The 22,650-nt window shown below is 39.3% G+C and overlaps 2 protein-coding genes across 5 annotated transcripts in view; one reads left to right on the top strand and one right to left on the bottom strand.

Annotated features, from left to right (window-relative positions):
- Positions 1 to 22,650, top strand: part of mars1 (methionyl-tRNA synthetase 1) — a 31,405-nt gene that overhangs the window by 6,592 nt on the left and 2,163 nt on the right. The window contains exons 3-22 of one of the 3 annotated variants that reach the window (XM_041782548.1): positions 230 to 308; positions 649 to 780; positions 1,451 to 1,526; positions 1,733 to 1,917; positions 2,985 to 3,094; positions 3,246 to 3,362; positions 5,719 to 5,922; positions 7,241 to 7,442; positions 8,781 to 8,855; positions 9,121 to 9,291; positions 10,126 to 10,221; positions 10,910 to 11,027; positions 11,232 to 11,445; positions 12,986 to 13,117; positions 13,648 to 13,752; positions 13,987 to 14,182; positions 14,814 to 14,885; positions 15,167 to 15,193; positions 15,492 to 15,623; positions 16,253 to 16,435. In XM_041782548.1, the coding sequence (XP_041638482.1) occupies positions 230 to 308; positions 649 to 780; positions 1,451 to 1,526; positions 1,733 to 1,917; positions 2,985 to 3,094; positions 3,246 to 3,362; positions 5,719 to 5,922; positions 7,241 to 7,442; positions 8,781 to 8,855; positions 9,121 to 9,291; positions 10,126 to 10,221; positions 10,910 to 11,027; positions 11,232 to 11,445; positions 12,986 to 13,117; positions 13,648 to 13,752; positions 13,987 to 14,182; positions 14,814 to 14,885; positions 15,167 to 15,193; positions 15,492 to 15,623; positions 16,253 to 16,402 (2,593 nt within the window). In that variant the 3' untranslated portion in view covers positions 16,403 to 16,435. Of the gene's footprint in view, positions 1 to 229; positions 309 to 648; positions 781 to 1,450; positions 1,527 to 1,732; positions 1,918 to 2,984; positions 3,095 to 3,245; positions 3,363 to 5,718; positions 5,923 to 7,240; positions 7,443 to 8,780; positions 8,856 to 9,120; positions 9,292 to 10,125; positions 10,222 to 10,909; positions 11,028 to 11,231; positions 11,446 to 12,985; positions 13,118 to 13,647; positions 13,753 to 13,986; positions 14,183 to 14,813; positions 14,886 to 15,166; positions 15,194 to 15,491; positions 15,624 to 16,252; positions 16,985 to 22,650 lie in introns of those variants that run through there. The other 2 variants (XM_041782547.1, XM_041782549.1) reach the window with 2 other exon arrangements.
- Positions 16,986 to 21,302, bottom strand: ddit3 (DNA-damage-inducible transcript 3). Of its 2 annotated transcripts, none has more exons than XM_041782550.1 (4): positions 21,154 to 21,302; positions 19,716 to 19,777; positions 18,994 to 19,202; positions 16,986 to 18,807 (listed from the first exon to the last, which is right to left on the bottom strand). In XM_041782550.1, the coding sequence occupies exons 3-4, from the start codon at positions 19,147 to 19,149 to the stop codon at positions 18,016 to 18,018; spliced, it is 948 nt and encodes a 315-aa protein (XP_041638484.1). In that variant the 5' UTR covers positions 19,150 to 19,202; positions 19,716 to 19,777; positions 21,154 to 21,302; the 3' UTR covers positions 16,986 to 18,015. The 2 variants fall into 2 exon arrangements, with proteins under 2 accessions (XP_041638484.1, XP_041638485.1); XM_041782551.1 differs by having other exon boundaries at positions 16,986 to 18,804.

Below are 22,650 nucleotides of genomic sequence, written 5' to 3'. Positions count from 1 at the left end.
TGGAAGCAGTATCATTTTCCGCTTTTGTTTTGTGCAAAGTTTACATTGCTATGAAATTTTGAGGCACACTGTTACTGACTAATGAATATGGAGGACAGCCGTAGCAGACGCAGTATCTATATTTTATGTGTGTTTGTTTGGCACATATCACATGCAATTCCTTTTGAAAGCAAGTATGCTGCAACTGTTTGACTTTCTTCTTTCTTCTCTCCTTTTTCTAACATCTTAGATATCTGTTTGATGTAAGTGGAAAAGACTGCAGTGAACTTTGCAGTCAGTGGCTGGAATGGGAGTCCACACACCTTCAGGTAAGCTCGGCAGAAAAAACAGAATTATCAATAATGTGTTGTGTAATAACAACAAATGTCTTTGAGATACTGCTTGTAATTAATTCAGGCTATTGTCTACAATGCAGACTTGTTTTACTGCTTCTCATTTGTTGAGAAAGGCCAAAAATAACTCCATGCACTATAACCATTACAGCTCCAGCTCTCAAAAGAACAATATACTGAAGAAATCAATCAGGCTGCTCTGTTTTTGTTTGAGAAAATGACCTGTTTAACCTCAGTCATACTCCTTTGGTTTACTGCTTGATCTAATGACATTCAATCAATTCTCATTAATGTCTGTTCTGTCTCCTGTGTATAGCCAGCGCTGCTGCAGGCTCTTCACATGGCAGTGCTGCAGGGAAAAGGATCAGAAGTGTCCAAGGTCCTCCAGGGGCCCCTCAACTACTTAGAGCAAGGCTTAAGCAAGGGAAACACGCCATATTTAACAGGGGTACAGAATTAACATCTTCATTTTACATTTCCTATTAATTTTCTGCATAATTAAAGACAAACAGACTATATGTTCAAGTCAAAAGTTCATGATGCTTCTTTAGAAGCTCAGCTGAGCTTAACTGAGCGTCTCCTCTGTGCCAAATTTGGCTCCTCAGGCAACATTTCTGTTTCTTCTTATTCTTTTTTTTTTCAGCTGCTGATGCTGAACTAGTGATGCATTTTTAAAGTTAAAACGATTTATCTGGGGAGGAGGTCCCTTATGCTGCAGATGTGCCTCAGTGTGGGTGGCAGGGTGGGTGGGTGAGGGGAGGGATTTAGTTCTCTCTGGTACTCGAAGCCCCTGTGGCAGTAAGTCATCTGTGTCTGTCATAGATTTCATGTGTTTGTTGAGTCTCTTGGTGATTGGCATGACTCGGAGGAAGCTCACGCAGTGGCAGCAGAACATATAGTCCGTATTTACTGAGCATAAAAACAATCATGCTGAAAATAGTCTTCCTGAGGGCTGTTCTGCATGAAAAAAGTCACAGTGAGTCAAGTGGCTTGCTCTCCTGCATTATATAGGTCTTTTAAAACCAAAAAGGGGTTCTGTTTTTAAAAGATGAAAGAAACGGGCACATGAAAAGTGTTTTAATAGCTTAAAATATTCATTAAATTGTGAAATGTTTCAGGGTGCTGTTTCAGTCGCTGATGTTGTTTTGTGGGCTGCACTCTACCCTCTTCTATCTGACTCTTCCCTGGCATTGGGTAAGGAGAAATAAACTTAAACATAGTTCTAAGCCATGCATTAATTATCCATTATTTAACATATTATTTTTTAAAATAAATGAAATTCTGCCCTTTTTTCATTTAAATTACCTGTTCTTTTTCCAGTTCTGTGTTCTCTATGATCAACCTATCCTTACTGCAACACTTCACTTTCCTTATCTCTTGGCCTTTCTATCTTTTAACAGGTGAACACAAGTGTGTGAAGACTTGGTTTGACCGTGGGGCTGTTATGCACAGTTTACAGTCTCCTGCTCAGAAAGTGCTCCAGGGTAAAGGCCTGCAGGGCATGAAGAGCTACATGCAGAAGCAGCCTGGCCCTCAGAGCAGCCAGTGCAGAGACACACTGCCATGCAACAGCAGCCCTGCTGAGGTACCAGCCAGATCATCATGATCACTATTAGACTTAAATCATGCTCACTGAACAGAAAAAAAAAACAGTCTTAGGAGCCTCAGTGCTTAACTACACTTATGCCGGTGCCTCAGGAAACATGTATGCCCGGTGAGGTTTCCAGGAAAAGGAGCTGAAGCTAGAAGTGCTCGAACACAAACAAGAAACTGCAAGACATGTATTGTCACACTTTTCCTCTGCCAAATCTGTGTCTTTACTCTGCTGTAGCTCTTTCACTCAGTAGTGGAGTTAAGCATGCAAAGGGTTTCAGGGCTTGAATTCACCTCACTTAAACTAAGCAGACAGGCCTCCTCTTGTAAAGCAGACACAGTCTGAGTGTGGGAGTTAACCTGGCTCTATGAAAGCTACATTAACACCCGTGTTAGGATATAGAACAGACAGCATGTGGAGGTTACATCACTTTTTCTTTATCCTCTATTCTCCTTCTGGTGTAAGCATGGGAGGATTTAAATAAGTGTCAATCAGCAGCAGCACTTACTGTATGGTTCTCTGTCAGAGGAAAGTACAGAATGTGTGCATCTCAGATTGCTACATGTCTGAGCCACAGGGTCAGAGGACAGAAGGTCAGGAAAGTTTTTAATGACAACCCTCAAACTAAAACACTAAACTGTTAAGAGTGTAGTTCTTTGTCTTTTTGATACTGTAGTTTGGAGAAAGGGTGGATCTCCATAAAGCTGATCCCGGCTAAAGAGAGGAAAAGTCTACTTGCATAGCATAAATCCTTTTATTGTTCATCACAAATCTGTGCACTTAAAGTTTGAATTTTGTCCTTTTTTAGACACTAAACTATTTTGTTAACTGATAATGAAGTACATAATCTTATTTTCACTACTTTTTTGTGTAAAACATTTGTTTGTAGATTAGAAATAAAAGATGATAAATGTTCTTCCACTATGAAAGTATTGTTTCAAAAAATGTTTACAGTTTTGGTGAAAATATGCTATTTTCCAAAACAAAACAGCCATCCTTGCCAGCGAAATTTATTGTAATTCCTATTTGATGCTTTCTTTGTGTTGATTTGTATTTAGGCTGAGGAAGTGGAGCGATTGGTGTCAGAAGAGGAAATGGAGGCAGCTGCTCTCACCTGGAATAAAAGTCTGAACACCTGCCAGTCAACTACAGACAGACAGCATCCCATGTAAGTTTTTGTCAATGACATAATGTAGATTCCATTAAAGTGATTGTGTTTATCTAACGGTTTAGGATGTGTGTGAATAAAGAAATGAATCTGTCAGAGTATATCTTTTGGGCAGTGGTGAAAATCCAGATTTGTTTTTCCTCCTCATTAGTTTACCAAAGGAGGGTAAGAGAAATCTCCTGGTGACCAGTGCTTTGCCTTACGTCAACAACGTCCCCCACCTGGGTAACATCATCGGCTGTGTCCTCAGCACTGACGTCTTCTGCAGGTAATTATTAAGTGTTAAATTTCTGTCTGGTTTTCTATTTACTTACTGTACATGCCAACCAAATGCTGATAATCATAACCAAAGACTTGTCCCTAAATCATATGTAGACTTAACCTGACACACCAGATGGATTTGTTTCACACATCCATCTGGAAAACCTTCAATACTAAGTGTTTGGGACAAGGCAGAGGATTTGAAAAACACTCGAAGTGTGATTGGATGAACGTTCTGTCTGTCAAATCTTCACGAGCCAATCAGAGCAACAAAACACATGACGTAGCCGCTACCGAGGTGCACGTGTGCAGGAATAAGGAATAACAGAAATCATGGCAATTATAGACATGTCAGTATACAACTTTAGTCGTTTTTGAAAAGAAAAGAACTCACTACTGTTCTTTGTTCTTCTTCTTTTTTTTTTAAGGTTTATTTGGGGCATTTTTGTGCCATTATTTGATTGAGGAGGATAGTGGATAGAATTGGAAACAGGGACAAGAGCGGGGGAGAGACATGCGGAAGGGGCCTCAGGCCAGATTCGAACCTGGGCCGTCCGCATATATGGGGCGTGCCTTAACCACTCGGCCACCTGCTCCCCCGTTGTTCTTCTTTTAACAAAGAAATGTTGTCAAGTTCTGATAAAACTGGCATTTTAGCAGCATCCACGCTAATGTCTTCCGCCATAACAGCACCGGCGTCTTGTTGCTGCTTGCTTACGTCACGACTGGGCCGTGCCCGAAAATACTCGTCACTGATTGGTCCTGTCATTTTCAAACCGGGCCCAAACGGTTCAGATGGGAGCTTTGCAAGATGGATTCGCCAGTGAGAAACAAGAAAATGGGCATATCCATCTGCTTTGCAAGGTTAATGTATACTGTAGAAATGCAAACTAAAGACCCTACACAATCCTATACACATATGATGAACACAAGTGTGCAAACTTGTAATGTACCGGTATTTAAAGGCCTTCCTGAATCCTGATCATAAGTTGAATTTCACTTAAACAGCATGCTTTATTGAGAACCTCACCTTGCACCTCCTTTTTCTTCACTGTGCTCACATATTAACAATATTTTGAGCTCTCTGGTCTGGCAGTACCGGGCAGGGAAATTGAAATAAAGTTTTTAATTCTATAGTTTATTTTTAGAGTTGAACATTTCATAAGACTTGGAGAAGGGAATATTACACCTGGAGCTAATTCATTTAATTTGACATTGAACAAGTTAAAGGTGTTGCTGGTCACACAGACCACAGATTTGTCCCAAACATGGTTTATCTCTATTATTTCTCTGTACTTCTCTGCCAAATCCTCTTAGTCTGACTTCAGAGAAACTATACTTGTGTCTTGTTGTACCGTTCATGCTTTTTGGATTATTTTGTTGCGTACTGAGTTTTGTTATCTAGCTTTAAATTACGCACTTTGTAAATTTTTGTTTTTAAATGTTCTGCTTCTACAATGGTACAATGATAGAAGACGTTCATTTTTCAAGCTTTCTGTCAGAGTGTATATCCATAGATCTGTACATATGTCTGGGCCATTTTTGTGAATGTGAAATCTCAAGAACACTTTAAAGGATTTTTCCAAACTTTGCATATTTGTCCTCTCTGACTCAAGTATGAACTGATAAGATCTTGGACAAAGGTCAATGTGACTTGGAATCTTGTTGGCACAGTATTTTAATAATGCATTGTTTTTGCTTGATTTTAGTCCAATTAGGCATAAATTGGATTTTTGAGTGAATAGACTACTGTATTAGGTTAAAGATCACTGTGACCTTACATGTTATGAGGTAGCAGAGACTTTGTACGATATTGTAGCTTCTTAAGAGCTGTATCATCCTTGAAGTATTTTGTTTGGAGTGGCTATAAACTGGTCTTTTACACTCATAAAGTTTGTACTGTTAAGCATATCAATACATACAAGCAATTTCAGTCTATTACTTAGTCATTATTTATTTCTCTTGATTCAGCAGTGTATTTTGACTGTCAGGCAGTTGTTCATCTTGTCATATAACCACTAGGTGGTAGTTTGCATTATTATTATTTTTTTTATTATTAAGACAGAGTAAGTCTTCTTAAACTATTCACAACATTTCTACAGTCTGTGTAGTGTTAATGCCTATTTCTGGGTTGAAAAAACACTTTTCATTAAATTCCTTGAGTTTCTACAATATCATGACTCTGGTCCAACATGGACAAGAAATCCAAATTGACTGGTCTCTGGAGGTGCACATTTGCAGGGAGGTTATTGTTCCCTGTTAATTTTGTTCTGCTCTTCATCTCTCACTTCAGCTTTTTCACCCCTCTGTGAGTGCTTGTTATTCATTCACTGCACTGAGTCCATGTTTTTTTTTCTTCTAAGGTATGGCCGTCTGAGAGACTGGAACGTGCTGTTTGTGTGCGGCACAGACGAGTACGGCACAGCTACAGAGAACAAGGCCAGAGAGGAGGGTCTGACCCCGCAGCAGATCTGCGACAAGTACCACGCCATTCATGCCAGCATCTACAAGTGGTTCCAGATTGACTTTGACTATTTTGGCAGGACAACGACTGAGAAGCAGACAGAGTAAGTGGAATCAAAGAGGAAGGTGGGAGGTAAAAATCCTCTAAGGTTAAATAAAAACAGGTTTCCTGTAATAATCAAAAGCTTGCCTCATGATCCTGGGTTACATGTTGTTCTGACTCCTCATAGCTTTAGAGTCAAAAGGCAAACACGTTTCTATACGATTACTATACGATTACGTAATATGGGATTTCTTTAATCTTGCAGTCGTTGGTGTGTATGTCTAGCCCTCTCAGGCATAAATTCCACTCTGCTTAATCTGACAGATTATTGAGCAGGGTTGAAAAATGTAGATATTTGCTTACTAAAAAATCCTATTAAATACATTTGATTTAATTGTTATTATAAGTATAAATATGTTGGGAAATTAACTTGTCATGTTTAAAGTATGCCGATAGAAGAAGGGGTTAAGATGAGGGTTGTGTGTAAAAATAGATTAACAGTCAGGTCAGGCTCCACTGTACTGTAATACAGTGAAGTATTTGTTTTAGAAGTCTGATGTTTTTGTAACTGAACTTTTAAACAGTCAGCAAAAAAGAAAACATATTGGCAAAGTCAATCTCTAAAAATGAATAGGACAAAATATAAGAATCCATTTTGTAATATTAATGAGGTAACTGCAGTCGTGTATTGCTTCAAAGTTATGGATTGTTGCTGTAAGGGACTATTGATACAATGAAGGTAGTGGAGAAGGTTTGATTTCTTCTCAGGGTGTGCATTGATAAGGTGTCAGATATGGTATAAGACATGAAAAGATGGATTTATGTTGAGTTAACCTTCTTATAAGTAGAAATGGATCACAAAAGAAAAACTCTTTTTCTGAGTAAACACAAGACTCGGATCCTTAAGCTTGTACATAGTAAGTAGAGGATAATAAAGCTCTTGTTTTGGAGACTTTGCTTTGATAGCTTACAACATAAAAGACATCAAACACTGTGCACCAGAGCCATGCTCTTTGAAAAATAAACACAGCCGTCTGACTTTTTATTTGATTCATGAAAAGTGCATTGGTTGTTATATTTTGGCTTTACCAATCCACCAACACATACACATAAATTCACATAACTAGCATTTTTAAACACATTATAACCCAATCTTTGCCTTTATATACATATTTTGTTTAATATGAACTTTCAAATTCACTTGTAAATAATTTTTTTTAGCAAACATAAAAAAGTAAGATCAATGTGAGTGGATTAAATAAAAAAAGCATTAAGGTTTACCTATCAACTTCTTTCCACACAACACAGTTATCAGTTTGCTTTAAACACCTTTAGCACAGCCCCTAAAGCATTTTTTAACCATCTTTCCTCTCTTTCAGGATAGCCCAGGATATTTTCTGGCGACTCCACAATCATGGTTTCCTGGTAGAAGACACAGTAGAGCAACTGCGTTGTGAAAACTGCCAAAGATTCCTCGCAGACCGCTTCGTAGAAGGAATCTGCCCCCACTGCAGCTACCCTGAAGCTCGTGGTGACCAGTGTGACAAGTGTGGCCGTCTCATCAATGCTGTGGAGCTCAGGGTGAGTAAGGAGGAGTTTGCTGATGATGGACAAGAGAAGGAGGGTCGTGATGTACTGGTGTTTTCACACATGCACTACACAGATAATTCGCTAAAATTTCTGGATTGCACTATATTTGTGAATGCAAACAGCCAGTTTCTCACCCTTACTTAACCAGACTTTTCCTGCCAGTAAAATTTCTGTGAAGTCAGGGTAAGCTGATGTGTGAATCAAGCAGGAAATATTAAGGAAAATTCACCAGGTGCAAGCAGGTGCCTGTAGGGGTGATGACAGTATACACAATTATACATAACCAGTGTGATAGTTATACATGTAATTCTGCTCATTCATTGATAGACAGCACATTTATATACACAGTTGAGTAGAACTATGGTTATAGCTCAATTAGGCTATTGAACAGGACTACTATCCTTGTCTAGCACCCGAAGAAAACCATTCATTTTCAGAAGTATGTCAGACTCCTGTACAGTATGTAGTGATCAGAGGTGGATATATCAGATTATTTTGAAGCAGTACTTTAAAAAGGTTTCTTTATGCTACTTGATATTTGTGTTTTGAGCTGAGAAATACACACTTCAGAACTATTATTATTCTCTGCAATTTCATTGATAACCAAACAAGTAGACCATGATACTATTTATTTATTACATTGTAAATTGCAAATCACAATATTTTCCTGTAAAAGTCTTCTGCAGGTTTTAGTCATAAATTGGCTATTTAACAGAGAGTTATTGTGGTAACATTTTCAAGCTGTTCCTCTTGCTGATAAATATTATAGACAAAATAAACAAGTTCCGGTACTTGGTCTGTTAGAAGTGAGAGAATAATATATGTAACTTCTGTCCTCTTTGTACTGTTCTTGTTCCTGAGTTTGCTGTTTTAACATCCACTTTATTTTAATGAAATTTCCCAGTGAACTACAGCCGTTCAGTTTAATGGTACTGATGCATGGACACACAAGCGTATAAATCCCTATAAACTACTGTAAATATTTGTTTTTGAGAACCATGTGTAAAATACTAGTGACACCATTTATTAAAATGCACACTTTACTGAAGCAGTATTGCACGTACAGCTTGTTTGGGCTTCTGTCTAAAAGAAATCTTCCTCTTTTGCAATATGTATTTTCAGCTTGGTGAAGAATTGAGCCTTTTTGAGTATGAGTCAGAGAGGATGTTACTAAGAATATTTACTTTTAATGTGGCTTTATTTTTACACTGGAATTGAGAAATGATTTCTGTCTTCAAAGACTAAAAACTGTTGCCCGAAAGTATATTTTCCCATAGGTGACATGTACTTAAATTTGTGTTGATAATTTTCAATGACTGTCCCTTCCAGGAACCCCAGTGCAAGGTCTGCAGGCAGACTCCAGTCATCCGCTCCTCCAAACACCTTTTCCTGGACCTGCCAAAAGTATATTTTTTTCCCACTGCATAAATCTTAAATTTTAGAGAGAGCATTTTCTAGTCTGAGAAATTGAGGCAGACTCGGCATGTTGAAAAAAGTACAAGCATGAAGCGTAAAGTAGAACTCAAAGTCAGAGAGCTTGTGGACGTCAGTTATCCCTGTGGTAATTTTATTACATAAACTGCTTTACTCATTCCAGAGTTGTGGTTTAGGGTTAAGATGTTTGGAGTTTTTTTCAGCATTTTTTCCTCTCCCTCCTCCTCTCATGCAGCTCGAGACTCAGTTGGAGCAGTGGCTTGACAAGTCAACCAGCGTGGGAGACTGGACAGCGAATGCCAAACAGATCACTCGCTCCTGGCTGAGAGACGGACTCAAACCTCGATGCATCACCAGAGACCTGAAGTGGGGAACGCCAGTACCTCATCCTGACTTTAAAGAGAAGGTCTGCTGTGGTCTCCTAGAATTAACTTTTTTTTTTTTTTACATTATTAAGCTTTTCATAGCTTGTTTATGATTTATTATAAAAAGAAAAGATGCACAAATTACATACTAATGGTATGGCCCCTCTGAAAGCGTGAGAGTCAGTGTGTCTTTAAGTAATATAAATAAAAAGCTTTTGTAAAAGTGCAACACCTTCTGGTTTTACATCTTGAGTGGACACAAGCTACACACAAAGCATTTTGAGCACATGCAGCAGTGAGAAGCCAAAAGGCATCTCCCTTCATATGTGATATTCATTCATGACAGAAAAATGTGTTTACTGTTTAGTAAATATACCTTATGGAGTTCAGTTTTTAAAGAAACGCCTCCTTAATTTAAAAAGATAGTAAGCAATAGAGGTGAGCAAATCATGAGGCTTAAAAAAGCCTGAATTCTTAGCTAAAAAAAGCTGCAAAGGCCATAATGAGTGCAGGCACTAAAGCCATGCTCCTAATTAACCTGAGAAATTAACCTACATTTCATTAAATGTTTATACATGCTGCAGTATCCAATGATACAGCAGTTTTATCAAAAATAACACACCTATGCGTCACCTGGAGTTTCCAAAGTCTGACATGTCTGAACATGTTTGACAGCGTCGGGACACACCTCCAAATCTTTCTCTTAGACTGATGCTTGAGGTGATGTGACAGAAGTCACATCCATGTTTGTATCCGGGTCACTGTGCCATCTTTCTTTTCTTCAGTTTAATTCAAGTGACAATGAAAAACTCTTAAAAAAAAAAAAAAAGGAATAAAGTTAAAGTTATAAAATGACTTTTCCTCTTCTTTGACAGGTGTTCTACGTATGGTTCGACGCCCCTATTGGTTATCTGTCTATCACCGCCAACTATACCGACAAATGGGAGAAATGGTGGAAGAATCCTAATCAGGTAACTCAGCCTATCTGCGTCTCCAGCTGCCAAAACATATGCTGTCAGAATCTATGAGCCGAGCAGAGCACTGACGCACAAGCTTGGCACAGATTTTTGTCCCCTTTACAACGCTGAATGGTCGTGATTGCTTTTTTCATTGCTCCATCTGTTCTTTTGCTCTCTGTATTTTACGCCGTGTAATTCCTTGCCCCATATAACCCTAATGTTAAATAGAAGATGATGCAACATCATTGATTATGACTATAATGCACAGCTATACCATAGTGGTCACAGCTAAAATATACACAACAAAGCTACCAAGCCTTAAAAAATTTCACTCAGAAGTTTGGTGATGATGTTCTCATCAGCTTTACAGAGATGTGAAGCTTTTGTCAGTTTCTACACATACAGTATTCATGCCTATTCGGAGAACATTCAAGCTGTTTCACAAACACACGATATTTTTAACAGCAAGATCTTACACTTTGGATTAAAAAGGTCAGCCTCCTTATTCTCACTGACTCATCTATTCTCCATCTAAAAGCCAAGAACTGAGTTGCTGTTATTTGTGTGTGATGGCCTGGATGTGCAGAAAAAGAGAGTTGGGGGTTGGGGTGAGCTGATAAGTCCTCTTTGAACCAGATGATCTCATGATGATCTAATATGATGTCATCCTCACCGTGCAGCGTTGTGTCTCTTCCACCAGGTGGAGCTCTACAACTTCATGGCCAAAGACAATGTGCCATTCCACAGTGTGGTGTTTCCCTGCTCCCTGCTGGGAGCACAGGACAACTACACTCTGGTCAACCACCTGGTCGCCACTGGTAGGCACTTGTCTCACCCTCTGATTAACTATTTATAAGCTGCATTAAATAAGTGACTATTGGAGGCTCAGAAAGAACTTTACATTGTGTAAAAACACTATAAAGATGATGCAGTCGCTCTTTTGACATTTATCTTGAAAGATCATATGTCTGCTGGAAATTATGGTTTATTTTGAACTACTTTTGAATTTAACTGTTTCTCAGAGTATCTGAATTATGAAGACACTAAGTTCTCAAAGAGCCGAGGCATTGGAGTGTTTGGAGACATGGCCAAGGACACAGGAATCCCGTCTGACGTGTGGCGCTTCTACCTCCTGTATGTGCGTCCAGAGGGGCAGGACTCAGCTTTCTCATGGGCTGACATGGCTACAAAGAATAACTCTGAGCTGCTCAACAACCTGGGCAACTTCATCAACAGGTAGGTTTTAGTTCTAGAATTTGAAATGATTGTTTTCCTCACAGTGTTTCATTTAGTCAAATTTATATGACAGAGTTAAACTTTTCCTTTCTGTGAGTTTCTTCCTGAATGTTAATTCTTTTGATAAGATGAGAAGAATTGTAAAAATGGGGCAATCTACCTCAAGTTTTTCACATTATGTACAAAGTAAGTTTCACTCAAAATGTAAATTTGCTATAAAAGTGTCATCCAGTCCAATTATAAAGTTGAAATGTACATAAAAAGTTTTCAGATTGTTGTAATCAGTAAAAAAAAAAGTCTACTGGAGCAGTAACTATTACAAGAGGCTCACCCCAGTTTTCTAAATTTGTTTGGGATGGCGTAATTTAGCCTCAATTACATCGCCTCAAATGATTTTAAAAGATCAGGGTTAAATCCCACATCAAAGATTTTTCTCAGCACTTTTTTTCCCCCCAAAGTACCTTGATCTTCAAAATGGGTCCGGGGCAGCATCGTTGATGCTTAATTGGTTCAAAAATATCTTGTAAATTGCATTGAGCCTAAGGTGATGGAGGTAGAAAGAATTCTGCTTCAGAAAAGAAATCCTGTCCTTGCCTGGATCCACTTCACTAAATCACTACATCATTAGCGACAATGTGTCCATCTTGTGCTGGATTTTTATTCAAATTCATGAATTAATCTGTGCTGGGGATTACCAGTTAATTGATGCTCAGTTTAAACATTGTCTTGAAGACTTTCACAATAAATGGCTTGAGAATATTGTTGTTCATAATAGTGTTTTCTTCTTGTGGTTTCTTGCTGTTTTATTTTTGCATGTTTTTATGCTCTTTTTTTTTTTTAACTTTTGTTACACTTTCAGATTTGATTTTAATGCAAATCTAAAATGATTACCATTGACAAATGGGTAAATCTTGACATTATATTTGCCATCAAATGCTACTCTTGATTAAGATGAGTCAGTTACTGTAACAGTTACAGTGCACTTTTCTGTGTATTCCCAGTGTGGACAAAACCCGCAGGGCTTCACTAATCAAAGACTAAAACAAATTAAGCATGCAGGTCACACACAGTTCATGCTCATACATCAAAAACAACAGTTGAGTGTAAATTTGACAGTGATGTCAAAGCATTTTGGTCCGCTCACAGGCTGAGAGATGTGTAAAATATAGAACAGAGTGTTGCATCAGACATGACAAACCCTCTGACTTCTCACCAGTCTCCCGATGTACACACTAAACTCTTTAAAAAACGACCAGCTCAGACTACAGCTTACAGGTGAGGAAGGAGCTGTGAAGCAGATCAATGCAGTGCACTGTTATGTTGGTTTAAACAGACAGAGCACTGTATTACATCTGGCAAGAATATCTATAATTTATGGACAAATTAGTGAGTCAAGTAACATGCCCTTCTCTTGTTTTCCTCTACCTCTCTGTCTTGATTTTATACGCTCTTCTTTTCCAATAGTTTCCCCTGACCACCACGTATTTTTAAATATCTGTCTTATTGACCCCCCTCCCTTTTTCTCCTTCTGCCTCTACAGAGCTGGTATGTTTGTTGCTAAGTTCTTTGAGGGCTGCGTGCCTGCGATGGAGCTCCAGCAGGAAGATAAGAGGCTGCTGGCTCTGGTGGGCTGGGAGCTGCAGCAGTACATTCAGCTCATGGACAAAGTCAAGTAAGACAACTGAAGTCATATGTCTGTGGAATAAGTTGATTTGGGAATTTAAGTTATCAGTTTAACTGAAGTGAAAGGATGTGATTTTAAATTACTCAAAATTGATATGTCAACTATTAGGTTAGTTTTACATTTACACTCTAATCTTGGCTTTTTATCACCTTGGGGTATATGTTGACAAATAATGTGATACATATAAGTAGATGAGCCCATACTAGATCATATGTATCTCATGTAGGTGTTTGATAGGGTGGGGGGCTGGTTTAGCTCAATTGGTTAAGTAGGCAGAAGCCACTGTTCACTTGTTCAGCTCCTTATACTGGCGATATTTGATTCATGTCGCCCCATCTCTGTTTCCCCACATTTCCTGTCTATCTTAAGCTTTCCTGTTCAAATAGAGGCACCAAGATAAAAACGAAGTGTTTTCAAAAGTCTGAGATCTGGTCACAAACCTTCCTTCAACTTCTAATAATGATGATTTGCTGTCATTGTCACGCAATCATCACATTTTCTCTGAAATGCTTCGCCAGAATCCGTGATGCTCTGAAACACATCCTCAACATCTCTCGCCATGGCAACCAATACATTCAGGTCAACGAACCTTGGAAGAAGATCAAGGGAGGTGACATGGAAAGGTGAGATGGCCTTGGCCAACTTGAAACAATCTGCCGCAGAGATGGATCTGTTTTTGCACTTTGTTGTGATTTAAAAAAGAGATTTTAACATATTTGCATCACAGCCAATGGAAACAGACCACTCACCTTCGCGTGAAACGACTCCTCCTTTCAGTGTCATGTATCTCTGAGCAGATTTTATTAACATTTGAATTCATGATCTGTCTGACTGACTGATCTGTCTGTCCTTAACAGGCAGCGGGCAGGCACAGTGACCGGTGTGTCTGTGAATATTGCCTGCTTGTTGTCAGTGATGCTGTTTCCATACATGCCAACGGTTAGTCAAACCATCAGGGATCAACTTAATGCTCCCCCGTCAGTCATCAATACCATGTTACAAGACACTGGCACCTTTGTGTGCGCCCTGTGTCCCGGCCACCGCATTGGCACTGTGAGTACCACAAAGTTCATACGAACACATACACGCTCCCACACAAACCTGAGGAACCTCCTGTATGTTGTCGCTGGGTGATACAATGAGGATGCAATAGTCTGCCAGTATTTCCATTCTCTGGAGGACACACCCACACTTATAACAGCCTCGGCAGGGTTTTGAGGGCTCAGCCGTCGAGCAACTTTCTCTCAGGCCACTTGTCCCTTTAGGCCTTGTTGTGTTGACCAGTGTCTGCAGCAGCATGTCAACAATTCATTCGATCTTAAAGCCTGTCTTGATTCGTGACTGAGGTCTCGATAAAGGGAGTGGCAGATGACACGATTCTAATGTCACACTAAAAGCACCACACACAACACTTGTGTGCGCTAAGCTGAACTAAAAATCTTGAATCATAACAAAAATAATGTGGTAAAAGAGTGTTGATCATGATCAAAACTCACTAGATTTTACATATAATGGTTATCTACTCACTCTTTTGCATTATCATCTCTGTTTAGAGATGGGCACAGAGTCTCAAGATTCAATATCCCAGCTGCACCAGCTTTGGCGGGATCCTAAATAGCAACTTTTAAATATTAAAGCATGTACTTTTTGGGAATTTCTACCTTTATGTCCGTTTTATTTACAGGTCAGTCCGTTGTTCCAGAAACTGGAAGTGGACCAGATTGAGGCTCTAAAGAAGAGATTTGGTGGACAGCAGGTATTTGATGTTTATGATGCCTAATGGTCTGTATATGATTTCAGTCAAGCCTTGTAGTAATAAAGGTTGACTATTTCTGAATTATGAAATAAGAAAGGATTGATTTGCGTAGCTGCTCACGCTCTTCTACCAGACTGAAAGAATTCGTATTTAATCAGCGCATCTGTCTTCTAAAAAGGCAAAGCAGAATGAACACTATAAATGTTTAAACTGTGTATTTAACATCCATCATATGGATAAAAATAAACTCTCAAACCTTCTCCTCAACCGCCTGCCTCTAGCCTGAAGACGAACCCCCTAAAAAAAAGGTATCCACCAGCGTTTGTGTGTGAAGAGTCCACACTGGTGCTGTTGTGTCAATGTTGATTACTGCATGCCTTCACTAACAAAAGCAGCTCATCTAACGCCCTCACATTTTTAGTTTTTACTCATTGCCGTGTGTCCAGTGCGATTCAGTGTCCATTCACACTTCGTGACTCATAAAATCCCGTCGACATTTTGAATGATGCGGGTTATTGTCTGAAATGAAGGTACTCATCTCCGTGCATAATGACCATCAAAATGCCTCAAATTTAAACATATTTATCTGTCTGTGTCCACCCTCAGACGACAGTCCAGAAAGCTGCCGGTGCTCAGCCTGCTGCTGTGCCGTCTCCAGCTGCTACCAATGAGGCAGCGGCGGTGAATGGAGTGGACTCAGAAAAAGCCAAACAGCTCACACAGGCTGTGGCTGAGCAGGTGAGATCGCAAGTTATAGACATAACTGTTGGGTCATCAAGTGAAAAACCCGGTTGTAGGATTTTTAGACATACGGGAATCAGTAGTCTTTTATTTTCTGAGTTCTGCACAGTACTATAAAATATAAGATTGATTTGATTGCATTATTTGGTCTTTAAGATAATATTTTTACAACAGAAGAAAATAAATGGGAGTTGTCTCTTGTTAATAATGAAACGATCCCTCCAAAAATCGTGTACGCAACAAACTTCCAAATAAATGATGGCTAACCGTAGAAGCAGCTTTTAATCTGCTTTTTTAATTTAAAAGTACATGATTATGAGGAAGGTTTTTAATTTTGTTGTTCATTACGGTTTTATTTGCTGTTTTTTTTTTTTAATCTTTGAATTTTACTTTGCAGTAACAGCATAAGCGCTTGCTAAATTTTGTATTTTTTTTTTTTTTTTTTTTCTTGGCATCTCCTCAATAGATGCTTGAGATTACATAATGACAAATTTCAGCCTTATTCCACTGCTTCTAATTCACAAAAAGACAGCCAACTTTTATGTTTCCATGCAAGCTGAAGTGTTTAATAAAAGAAAAATGAAGGTGTGAGACTTTATTACGCCCTCTGATTTTCTTTATCACAGGGTGAGAAAGTGCGAACGCTGAAAGCCCAGAAGGTGGAGAAGGCCGTGATCACAGCAGAGGTGGCCATACTGTTGGACCTTAAGAAACAGCTGGCTGTGGCTGAGGGAAAGAGCCCTGAACCGGCACCTCAGAAGGGCAAGAAGAAGTGAGGCAGGAAACAAAGTGATAACAAAAAGACGCAGGTTAGTCAGAGGAAGGGAAGAGAAGAATGGTTCAAGATATGATAGTGGAGAATGGGAACAAGATGTACACAGAGTAAGATGAGGGTATTAGCTTAAGGCAAAGCCGTGACAGGATCTAAGACAATGTGGTATTGGCACTGAGGACTAATGAAATGCTGGATAGGCCGACGGGGAAATGAAAACACACAAAGAGAGAGTCAAATGAATACAGCTACAGAATGGAGGGATTTTTCCAAATCCCTACACCAAAAGAAACTGATTTTATACTCTCCCTGTGATAAAGTCAGCATACAATATTAGCGTTGGAAGGTGTGTTGTGCATTTAAAGATGTTTTTTTTATATTCTCTGGAAAATTGTTATTTTCCATTTGCTACAAAATACCATTTTCAGATCCTGCAAATAAATTCATCAAGTTCAGTCATAAAAAGTCTGTACTTCTCCCTCCCCACTTTCTAAATCACCTGTAATTTAAAGTATTTTGTACCAGAGAAAAACTTTAAACACAGGGAATAAAAAAGGAAAAACAATAAACATGACTTGACACACAACTTCACATTTTTTCTCTTTTATTGCAAATTTGGGATTACAATGAAAGTTAAAATAAATGGTATGGTAAAATATGTGTAATTGATTCTATAAATGATAAAAGCCATGCATATTATTCTACAATTACCAATTTATGTGACTACAATGAGAAAATAACCATCAATATGTTGGCATTTACAGTACACGCCATTACAGTAGAATAGTGTACATTTATATATACTTATTACAGCGTTATAGAAAAATAGTAAATCAGGGTAGAATAATTTGTGGTGATTCTACTACAAACCCCCATTATTGATAGAAAAGGTCAGCTTAGAAAGTATAGCCGGGTCCTACTTAGTTTATCTAGATACAAATACATACAAGCCACTGATATAAAAAAGTAAGAAAGAGTACCAATTCTCTCCAAAGGGAACAAAAAAATCATTCTCTCATACTCACACTGCACTGGGCACTTTCAAACTTTTCCTGAGCTCCTTAACTCTCCACAAATGGGGCAAATAATCTCTGCTAGCCAGATTGCAGCCCTTAATGTAGGAATTACAATTATTGCAAAATGGTGGGAAGGAATAACAATGAAATGCACTCTTTGTTCTCTCTGCCTTACATGCAAATCATCAAATGCTCTTAGCCTTTTTCTCTGCCATCATATTTGATGGACCGTAAGAGTTTAGGCGTTCTTTAAAACAACAAACATTCGTTAAAGCCTCAGTATCGTTTGCACTTTGAGCTGTCTGTTCTGCCTTTCCTTTGTACGTGCTGTGTCTTTTTGTTGCCGCAGTGCTGTTGCAGCCCCTTCTCTCTGTGCTTTCTCTTGTCCTGACTTTCATCACTTCCCTTATTCTTGCCATCTTAAGCTCTTAGTCTTTTCCAAAAATCCTCTGGCTTATAAATTATCTTTGGTTTCAATCCCTTCCTGTCTAAGAGGCATTTCATGACCACCATGTTACACCTTTCCCCACCATTGCTTATTCCAATTCTGTCAGACTTCTCATCTTTAATTTCTCTCTTCCACCCTCTCTTTCATTTCCTCTCATTTCCTGGTGTTGACAAGTCTTTCTATCAGGGCTCGACGTGTCCTTTGCACCTCCTCTCCAAGCCTTTCAATCTCTGCTTTCAAACGCTCATTCTGCTCCGTCAGCTCCTGTACCTTCCTCTCGTTCTCCTGCTCTCTTTCTTTGCGACTCTTTTTGGCAGACGTGTAGGAAGAGGATGATCGTTGTGTGGAGGAGGCGTAGGAAGACAAGGCACCATTGGCCCTTTCGCTGGTGGTCCTCTTGCGTTTTCCAAGGCGAGAGGATGGGTAGACTGAGGGAGAGGAGACTGGGGACGAAGGGGAAGAACAATTTTGAGAGGGCGACTGGGAGGCTGAGGAGGAACAGGATGGGGAATCGGGGACACAGGGCAGTTCCTCCTCACTGGCTGAGGGAGACGCAGGATGGACACTATTATTAGCCTGGTGGTGTTGGTGGTGGTGGTGGTGGTAATAATAGCTGCTGCTGATCACCGCTCCGCTCGGATCCACCATTCCCACTCCTCCTTCACTCAGCAACTCAAAAAACTCGGGAGGCAGCAGATCACTGCCGCCTCCTGTCGAGCTATCTCCACTTCTTCCACTCTCAGCCTCTGCTCGCCGCTCCTCTGCAACAGCTGGACTCATACAGGAGGAGGAGGAAGATGAGGATGATGATGAGGTGTGATGCAGAGGCTGTGGGTTGTGGACCTCCTCTGCTGCCCTCTGAACACCTTCGCCCCATGTCTGGTTTCCGTCTGTTAGCCATGTCAGAGAGCAACTCTCCAGGACATCCAGAAACTCCGGCTCCTTCTAGAAGCACAAAAGAAACAATGTTAACATTGCACAAAAACCTGGGATATCTCACAACATGATTTAATTTAAAATCATCTATCTGAAGCACATTTGTAAGCAAAACTGAACTCATAAAATGCAAAAGGAAAGAACACCCACGCTCATTATGGGTGTGATAGCCATCTCATTCTTTGAGTGACTGACCTCGGTGCATGTGGGGGCACGCGCCAGTTTTGCCCCTCCCGTGTCAGAGCCCAGAATATCCTGCAGGTCCTCATACCACGCCTCCAACTCTGCACCACACAACGGCCCCACACCAGGGGGGTACGGCGGGGGCAGGTGTAGCCACTCGGCAGTCATCTCCCCAGTCAGTCGCAACGCACAGATACTCGGCCACACGGTTCACACAGGACCTGGGGGGGGCAGCAGTCAACAGGAAGAGCAGGGTTTAGACAATTGGAAAGATAAAGGAGAAGAGTGCAGAGCAGCTCCACTTCAGATGACTAATACAGAGGCTAAAAAACATCCCAAAAACTCAGCCTTGTTCTTTTTAATATGTGCTGGTATGCAACATGTGAAGTTCATGTTTCACAGGGAAATGATGTAATGCATTTGCACAAATTCTCCAAAGCCCTTTCATTTTTAAAATTACTTTTACAATAATGGGACCAAGACCAAAGAGCAAAGAAAATTGTATAATCCACTTAATTGTGAAAGAGGATAACAGTGACACTAAGTGAGGAGATGACTGTACTGCACTTCATATGCTGATTAGGGGAATTTCAAAAATTGAGAGATATTGTTGAAAACTGAATTACAGCATAAAAAATAGAAACTGCATTAAAATCAACTAAGACAGTCAACCCTTAATGTCACAAACATGCAGCATTCAGTGTATCAAACATTTTAAAAAACAGCAATTTTACCTTTAGAAAGTCTCTGTTAATCAAGTCTGTAGGTTTGTAGGAGAAAGCTCGTCTCTATAATTCTGTAATAAAGAGAAGATATGATATCAAAGTTATAAAATGTGGAAAATATCTCATTCTGAAATTTGCTGAGATTTCAGAATTAAAATGATGATTTGCACAAATACAGGGCAAGGGTTTATTTGCAACAAAGGGCCTAAAATTGAAAATAAACTGTTTTAAAATTGAAATAAAATCAATATAATGTGGACGTTTTCAAAATATCAAAGCTGCAGAGGAAAATAAAATCCTCTCAGTTAAACCTTGTAAACAAAGACGAACATGTCCTCTAGAGCGCCCCCTGCTTTCTACGACGCTCAAAGCACGCTGGGATCGATAAACAAGTGGTTAAAAACGACGAGAAAATCCTGATATTGATCCATATAGGGATGACAGTCAGGTCAGCTTTTTATTTAATCGATTTAAACAGTTTAGAACATTTTCCCCACGAGATTCAGTGGTGTTTACTCTGATTATTTAAAGGGGAAAATCCTAAAAAATTAACACAAATGCTTTTCTCATTTAACTATGCAGCAACGGGAGTAAATTAGTGAGAAAGTAATTTAAAAGGTTAAGTTAAATGGATTTTAAATGGTTAAGTTCCTTTAGTAGCGTAACTGTAAATTAATTTAAACTTCATATTAGTAACTGATATTAATTAAACATACCCATGAATAATTTCTTGTAAAAAATACGAGGATTATTTAAAATATGAGTACCCTATTTTTTAGTCGGGATATATGTGTGGACTTGTCCACTGTTAGCCAAGACAGTTACGTCATGGAAATGCAAGTCCAGCAGGAGGACTGGGCGAAACAAAAGGAAACTGTACAGTGAGAAAAACAGTAGACTGAAGACAAAAAACAGGCAAACCGATAAAAACACATCTCATTCATCTGTAAAATGTGACTCTGAATTGGTTTAGCTGAAGATCCAGAAACAAAACAGCTGTCAGAAATAAAAATCAGTTCAGTTTTGTAGTCTAAAATTCCTGGAATTAATAGCCAGACGTTACATAGGGTACGCAAATGTCGCTTGAATGAAAAAGTAGCGTTTAAATTCCCAAACATTGGTCGTTGACAAAAATCATGAAACGTTTTTAAAACGTTTGGCACGCTCCTCTGCCAAAACCTCAAACTTCCTAGTTGTAAGCCCGTATGAGCGTGACAGCTCATTAAACAAAGCAGGCGACAAGAAAACAACTTAATAAATGATTTTAGTTTATAAAGAAAACTGTTATCCAAAAAAAAAGCCATGGGGATGTTTGTCAAAAACATGCGGTCTTTCCTTTCCACCAAATCAGACCACTTAAAAGTGCGTTAAGTAGCCGACACTCCCTAAAAGACGGAAAACAGAGACCAACTAATAACCAAAACTATTCACAAGTATTTCCACTTACCCTTTTTCTTCTATTCGCTCGCCTTCTCGACTGTCTTGAACTCGAATGTGGATGTTTTAGTAAAAATTGGTGATAGCTCATGTTAACCATTGTTCAGTCTTGACGGCTGAATGTGATTTTCGGAAACTCCCGGCGGTGTTTATATTGAGGGAAAGGCCAACCGAACTATGCATGGGAAGGTAGTTCCAGCACAACCAAGCAGCACGCGCCTGACTGCTGTCTTAACGGTCCAATCAGGAGAGCGTAGTTAAGATCTTTCCCTTGGCGACATCCAATTAAGTGGCCTGAAATTAGTAAGAAGGCGGGGAGTGGTGTCGTTTCGCTGGTTGCTCTCTCTCAAGCCTGTATAGTTTGTACGAGCAGCAATTGTGATGCAGTCATAAGACGGCCAGGACGAATTTGGGGCGTATGGGAGTCACATGAAAGGAATGATGCAATGCTTGGCAACCAATTTCTAGCTGGGGATAACACCAGCAGAATCAGAACATGTTTTATTAAACAGTGTTGGCTCTAACTAAAATCTAAAAATATACATATATGCATGGATATCTAATGTCGAAGAATTGTTTGTTTCCGGAACACAAAAGCTGAATCGATTTCCTCACGAATTGTTTTTCCGTAGTAAATTGAAAACCGCCATTATGTATCAATTAAACGCTTTAAATGCGGTTATTGTGTTGATTGTTAATGGCGTTTTAGCTCGACTTTGTCACAGGTGCTTGTCTAAAGTTTGCCGTTGTCACTGACACATACACACCCCCCTTCATGCCGTGAATCCACGAGGAGGAAGCAGAAAAATAACTGTCCCACCCCTTTAAACGACAGTTTATCACAGGGCAGTGGTGATTATGGGCGACATATGTGTTTTATCTATCATTTATTTCTAAGACCACACTGTAACCACTCGTGTACACAGCGGTGTCATATTCTCATTCATTTCATACCGCGCGCTCTGTGGCACAGCTCCGCGCGAGATATCAAAACACGCCCGACCGCGGGAGCGTCTGTGGCGCGAGCTGGGTGTGATCAAACATTACGCTGTCCCCTTAAAATTTCAGATAACAATCTCTGATATTAATGAGGAAATTCAACAACAGTATTTTCACGGTAAATATTATTGTCAGTGATGACTGTTATGTTTTTTAACCAGTTGTTGGTGATTTTTTAAGCTTGTTGTTGTAAATTAGGATAACAGCCCTTAAATTGAATTTTATAAGGAAAATAGGAGCTGAAATGTCACAATAGAGTCATCTTTAGGTATGTTTGGAACGATTTTTAGCTGACAAAACACAAATGAGCTACACACCCTATGCAAACTGGATGTAAAGGGACTGTTATTATTTCTTTCACTAGTGTCTTTTTTGCTTGAATATAGAAAGGTAAAATATGCTATCATAATAACGTTTTAATGATAATAACATCTACTTAAATCACAGCTGTGTGAGAATAAGTTCGAAAAAGTCACTTAAAGTTATATTATGGTTATTTTTATTGAAT

The sequence above is a fragment of the Cheilinus undulatus genome, linkage group 3 (assembly GCF_018320785.1).
Source record: "Cheilinus undulatus linkage group 3, ASM1832078v1, whole genome shotgun sequence".
Classification (NCBI taxonomy): domain Eukaryota; kingdom Metazoa; phylum Chordata; class Actinopteri; order Labriformes; family Labridae; genus Cheilinus; species Cheilinus undulatus.
Note: the sequence above shows the minus strand (reverse complement) of the source record. Positions and strands in the feature narration are given on the sequence as shown.